The 6,710-nt window shown below is 52.2% G+C and overlaps 1 protein-coding gene across 1 annotated transcript; it reads left to right on the top strand.

Moving 5' to 3' along the window:
• Window positions 1-2,090: 2,090 nt before the first annotated feature.
• Srarp (steroid receptor associated and regulated protein) lies at window positions 2,091-4,535 on the top strand. The gene is given in 3 exon segments (XM_027951861.3): window positions 2,091-2,201; window positions 3,724-3,938; window positions 3,940-4,535. Coding segments are annotated over 3 exon segments (507 nt in total). The 5' UTR covers window positions 2,091-2,131; the 3' UTR covers window positions 4,162-4,535.
• Window positions 4,536-6,710: the final 2,175 nt, after the last annotated feature.

Consider the following 6,710-nt stretch of genomic DNA (forward strand, 5'->3'; position numbering starts at 1 on the left):
TTGTGTGTGTGGTAAAATATATATTGCTAAAATGACATTTTAAGTCATTTAATGCAGGCAAAAATATTTGGCGAGGATTTCATTTTGTTTTAGTTTCTTTGTTATTTGCCTAGCATGTTCGTTTTCTATTGATGCTGTACCAAGTCACCACAATACAGTCACTAAAGGTAACACAAATTTATTCTCTACGGATCATCAACACCCACCAAATCAAGGAGCACAGGAAGGCTCCTCCCTGGAGTTGCTAGGGAAGAATCCTTTTCCTGCCTTTTCCCAGCCTCCAGAGGCACCTGGGTTTTTTGGCTCAGCGTCTCTTCCTCTGTTGCTGTGATACTATGATATTTATTTTTTTGTCCATGGTCCCTAGCTCCAGGGATTAGAACAATAAGGGTGTCTTTGGTTCCCAAAGAGGCTTCAAGGCCATAAAGGTGAGGAGCCCTTATTAGGAAGGTGGGGCACTTTCAGCCTCAGGAAGCAAGGTCTCTCTCCTACCCAACCCCCCCCCCTTCACCTGCTCCCTTTTCTCCCCAAGGTAGGTCTTAGAAATTAGAGCTTCCTGAGATGGGCCACAGAGAGGAAAAACCTACCCTAACCTTCCCCCCACCCTTTCTACCTCAGAGATGGCCATAGAAAACATTGCCTGAGAGTAGATCTTTTTTCTTTCTTTCTTTTTAAAAAAAAAAAATCTGTATTGCTGAGGATTGACCCCAGGGCCTTGGGCATGCTAGACAAGCGCTCACCCCTGAGCTGCCGCCAGCCCATGAAGCTCTCAAACCTCTCCTGGCAGGAGCAGTCCTGCCCGTGCCCCAGAGGGAGGGGTGCAGGCACACAGTGCCACTGGGCTCTGCCCTCAGTCCAGCAGATCTAGATGAGACCACCTCTACCCAGTCACCCACGCTTTAGTCACGCTCATGCCTTGAAGTCTCCATAAAAGCCCAAAATGACAGAGAGCTTTCCGGGAGCTGAACACCTAGAGGTTCCTGGAGGGTGGCACACCAGGAGGGCATGGAAGCTCTTCCCCACTTCGCGTGTGCCTGGCCCCGTTCACCTCTTCTCCTGTCTGTTTTGTAACATCCCCTGCAATAAACCGACTAAAGAGGGTGTTTCCTGGAGTCCCGGGAGCTGCTCTTGCAAATCAATCGAACCCCAATTTCGGTGGGTCCGAAGCCCAAGTAAAGCGTATGAATGGGGCTCTCCAAGTGTCTGAACTGAGCAGTCCTGGGGACCCAGCCCTCAGCCTCTGGGATCTGATGTCGTCCCCAGGTAGACATTGTCAGAGTTGAAATAGAGGACACCCCGCTGGCACCCGGCCACCTGCGACAGTGTAGTCTGAGAAACTGAATTGAGCTGGTTCCTTCCCCTGTGACAGAATCTCCAAAGCCAGCCATGGTGCATCGAGGCCTCACGTGCTCCTGGCCTTCCTCCTCCTCCATGCGTCTTTCTACTCCGGCCAGGAAAGGTTCGATTCCCAGGACTCCTGTGATTAGACTGGGCTCAGCCTCGGAATCCAGGATCATCTCCTCAAGTCAAAGTCCACAGCCTTAATCACATCTGCAGAGTCCCTTCTGCCTTGGAAGGTAACCCATCCCGGGGTCCTGGGGCGGGGACACCTCCAGTGGACCATGATCCTGCTGGCCAGGCCGGGTTACCTCTTTTTTATGGAAACGATGCCGTTCCCATTTAATGCAGCTCGGTCGACTTTCCTTCTAAAGTCCATCTCTTTTTCGGTGAACTCAGTGGTTGGCCTGAGTATCTGCAGCACCCGTTTTAGATGGGAAACAAACCAACAAAGTGAGGTGGTGAAACGGGCAGATAATGGCAGATCTGGGAAACTGAGGCCTGCTGAGAAGGTTCCAGAGACCCAGCCCAAGTCAGGAAGCAGCTAGAGTTGGGAAAACATAGTGTCCCTTTTATAGGAAGCCTGTCCCCTGGACCTAACAACAATCGTGTTGACATAGCCCTGCTGATCAAAGCAAGCCCCTAACTGCCCTGGGCCAGTTCCTGTGGCTCACTCAGCGGATCCGGTCCGGATCTGGTGAATATAAAAGATCTGGTCCCCGGAGTGGGGTGGCTACATCCTGCAAGAGGTAGCAAGGACTTCTCCCAGTCCCAGGCAGGCACTGTGAGTGGCATGGCTCCCTCAGAGGACTCCAGGGACTGCAGAACCAGCCTCAAAGACACCGGCCTAGAGACCAGCTCTGGTAAGAGGTGGCACAGGGCACCTCAGCCCTGGAGAAAGATCAGCTTTGGTAAAGGGGAGGTGGGCAGGCCAGGTGGGGTCTGACGACAGACACCCCACAGTGGAGTGGGGGACTTCACGTATTGCCTGAATTGACCAGCTGACCAGAACATAAGCTTTCTTCTGAGTCCATGGCGTGGTGAAGAGTGCAGAATTAAGAGAACGGGCATGTTGTTTGGTTCACCTGAAAAGTTAGTTTTTTAAGAGAACAGACTGTGGTTTTAGATAGACCAGCTCTGACTCTTGCTTTATCGATAATTGATTTTTTCGTTCACTCTTCTACCACCTAATAGGCTCTGAGCTAGGGAGAAGGTGGGGTACAACAGTTAGAGTAGGGATCCCCAAGTAGATGACACCAGGTGTGGATAGGACTCTCTGAGGCCATGGACAAAAGTATGTGTGGGGAGAAGCCAGGTGTGAGGGTGCATACCTATAATCCCAGGGATTTGGGAGGCTGAGGCAAGAGGATCCCAAGTTAAAAGCCTGTCTCAGAAACTTAGCAAAACCCTGTCTCAAAATAAAAAGGGCTATAGCTCATTGGTAGTGCACCCTCTGGATTCAATCCCCAATTCCACAAATAAAATTAAATTTAAAGGGCTGGGGAGCCGGGCACAGTGGCGAATGCCTGTAATCCCAGCATCTAGGGAGGCTGATTCAGGAGAGAGTTCAAAGCCAGCCTCAGCAAAAGTGAGGCACTAAGCAACTCAGTGGGACCCTGTCTCTAAATAAAATACTTTAAAATAGGGCTGGGGATGTGGCTCAGTGGTCGAGTGTCCCTGAGTTCAATCCTTGGTACCACAAAGAAAATAACATTTAAAGGCCTGGGGTATAACAGCTCAGTGGTAGACTGTTTGCCTAGCATGCATGAACCCCTGGATTTAATCCCCAATACTGCAAAAAATGTTTGAAATATGAAAAGATTGTGTGGGGGTGGGGGGCAGTACGTGGAGCAGCACAGTGTGCCCCAAGAACCACCAACACCCACATGAATTAAGCTCCAGTTTCCTCACCTCTAGGAGGTGGCCCTGGCCTTCCTCTTGATTGAGGACCCTGCTATTCTCAGTGTGCTCCATGGACCAACAGACGCAGCCTCTCTTGGGAGTCTGTTAGAAGGGCAGAATCTCAGCCCCCACCCCCACGAGCTGCACTCTAACAAGGTCCCTGGGCAGTTCACGTGCACAGTAAAGTGGAGGAGCCCCCATGTGCTCAACTTGGGGCTCCAAGGTGGTGATGAAGACAGGGTTTGGGCTGGGGGTGTAACAGAGCCGTAGATTGCTTTCCCAGTGTGTGCAAGGCCCCGGGTTCCACCCCAAGCACCACCAAAAACACATAGAGTAAAAATAAATCCATGACCCCATATTCTGAACCCCCAGCTGTCCTGTCACGTGGGTCACTTAAGTCCTACAGAACAGATGAAAGAATGCATTGGGAGACCTCGTCCCTGGCTGTGCCAACACCAACCTTGGTCTTTTCCTTCCTTCTAGGTGGGAAGCGGGCCCGTTGTCACAAGGCCATCCCTACGGCTCACATGACTTTCGTTATTGACTGTGTCCGTGGGAAACAGCTCTCCCTAGCAGCTCCCCCAGTGCTGCCCCAAGTCCCCAGCCCCAGCCAGGGACCTGTCACTCTGCCAATGAAGACCTATATTGTGTTCTGTGGGGAAAACCAGCCCCAATCAGCTTTGGACATCCCCTTGGGTGGGGGGGTGCCTTGCCCAGGCCAAGGATGCCCTGCCACCCCGCCCACCCCGCAGAGGGGCTGTGGACCCCTCTTCCCCCCCAGATAGCCCACCCTGCCCCCAGGGGACTCCTAAAGCCAAGGGGAGGCCCCTGAAGATTGGGCCTGCGAGGTCTTCAACCTGGGGGACAGTCAAGGGCTCCCTCAAAGCCCTCTCTTCCTGTGTCTGTGGGCAGACGGATTAACGGGAAGGGCCGGGCTGTGGGAGGAGGGGTTGGCATGCCAGGTTCCAGTGCTCAAGGGCTGTGACTCCCAGGCCAGCCTCCCGTCCCCTGGGCCCACTAAAGGACAAAAGAATCAGCCAACCGGTGCACATCTGCCTCCTCCATCCTTCCCATCCCTGCCAGCCTTTCAACAGAGGCCGACCAGGACCCCCCTGCAGGGAAAGAGATTCATCGTTCACCCAGCAGATACTAAAGGAGCATCTTCTATGTGCTGGCCCTGGGGCAAGGCCCGGGACATCGTCTGGTTTTCACAAAGCTTCTATTCTTGGGGCAGGAGGTGGGAAGAAGGGTTAAACAAGCAAGCCAATAAATAAAAAGACGATTTTGAACCGTGATGAGTGCTAGGCAGGAACTGGAGCGAGCCACTGGGCCCGGCATGGCTGGGGGACAGCTTTCCTCATATGGTGCTTGGGAGAGGCCTTGTCAAGCAGGTGACACTTAAAGGACCATTGGAAAAATGGGAAGGAGCCAGCTTGTGGGAATCTACCCTCTCCAGGGCACCTGCTGCATCTAGACATTGCAGAGGCCGGTGCCCCTGCGTGACAGGCAGGGTCGGCATGTGGCTGCGGCCATCTTGGCTCAGAGGCAGGCCTGGAGGTGGCTGGGATGGGCCATTGGAGGGTGGGGCAGGGGATTGGGAGGCTCAGGGAAGTGGCCACAGGAAACTAACCCAGAAGGCAGCCTGGGTGGGGGGGATGTGACCATGGAAAATAGGGGGACCTGGCTTCCCAGAAGGGGTGGAGGTGCTCAGAAATGAAATGGGCAGCACATTTGAACAAATGGAGAGATGACTTATTGAGCATCACCCACCCCAGGCTCATACTGCCCTCTAGGGACACAGGAAACGAGGGAGCCAGGGAGCCTGGTCCTCACAGGCCAGTCAGGTTCCAGAGCAAGGCGGGGTCACTGATGGCTTAAGTACCTGGATAAAAACTGCTGAATGTTCATTTATTTATTCAGTGACAATTTAACTAGGGCTTTACAAACTCTGACAATTAACACATATTGACTGGGAAATGCAGGTCCAAGGGAGCACTGTTTTGTGCCCATTTCACTGGTTAGGAACCGAGGCCCAGAGAGGTTGAGGACTGCATTCAAGCTCCCACAGGCTGGTACAGTTGAGTTTAATCTGGTGCCCAAGTTCTCATTCCTAACAGTGGGCCTCCTTTGGGAAGGACCTGTCCTCTAGGCTGAGGGACCCTGAGAGGCACGTAACTCTACTCTAGCAGCCTACAGCTTAGTGGGCAAGAAAAGAAGGGATGCAGTTACCAGTTCCCAATAGCTATGACAGCACGTGCGGGGCACCACGGCACATGCCTGTAATCCCAGTCACTTGGGAGGCTGAGGCAGGAGGATTGCAAGTTCAGGACCAGCCTCGGAAACTTAGTAGAACCCTGCCCCAAAGTAAGAGTATGAAGCTCTGTGGTAAAGCTCCCTTCTTTCAATCCCCAGTAACATAGTAATAACAATAACAACTATTATGGTTTAGATATGAGGTGTCCCCCAAAAGCTCATGGGTGAGACAATGCAAGAAAGCTTAGAGGTGAAACAATCCGGTTATGAGAGCTTTAACCTAATCAGTGTATTAATCCCCTGATGGGGTTAACTGGGTGGTGGCTGTAGGCAGGTAGGTGTGGCTGCAGGAGGTGGGACCCTGGGGGCACGCCTTTGGGGTATATATTTTGTCCTTGTTGAGTAGAGCTCAACAAGGTGCCACGTCCTGGTGCCACGTCCACCACACCCTTCTGCCAAGTTCTTCCTCACCTTGGGCCCAGAGCAATGGAACTGGCTGTCTACAGTCAGAGACCTCTGAGACCGTGAGCCCGGAATAAACTTTTCCTCCTCTAAAATTATTCTTTTTAGGTCTTTTGGTCACAGCAGTGAAAAAGCTGACTCAAACAATAAAAATGAATAAAATAAAATTTTGAAACATAAGTGTGACAGCAAGGACACAGAGGAAGGTGACCAGTTCACTCTGGGGACAGGGGGTCAGGGAGGGCATCCTGCAGGAAGTGACAGCTAAACAGATCTGACTAGAGATTGAGTACACAATGGGAGGGGACCCACGGGGCTTTAGGCAGGAGGATCAGGGCCACTCAGTCTGACCATTCATTGATTCATTCACCAAGTATTTATTAGTCACCACTGTACGCCAGGATCTGGGCTAGACCCTGGAATGGATCAATGAAGAAGACAGACAAAGCCCAGCGTGAAGGAGCTTGCCTTCTGGTTGGGGACATAAGCAATGCACATCTAGAGAGCAGAGATCAAATCAGAGATCAAAGAGAGTAGAAGCCTTCAGATCTTATTCTGGAATGGGACACAGGAAATTGGGAGCAGACAGTCCCGGGCCCAGCCTCACCTTTGAAAAGAATGTGGACAGAATGTCGGAAACCCTGGAGGCTGAGCCAAGGGGAGCCAAGGGGAGCCACTAGCGGGAAGGTGACAGTTATAATCTGGATGACGGGCTGGCAATGGAACTCAGTGGAAGAGCACTTACTTAGCATGCA

Source organism: Marmota flaviventris, chromosome 10 (genome assembly GCF_047511675.1).
Source record: "Marmota flaviventris isolate mMarFla1 chromosome 10, mMarFla1.hap1, whole genome shotgun sequence".
NCBI lineage: Eukaryota > Metazoa > Chordata > Mammalia > Rodentia > Sciuridae > Marmota > Marmota flaviventris.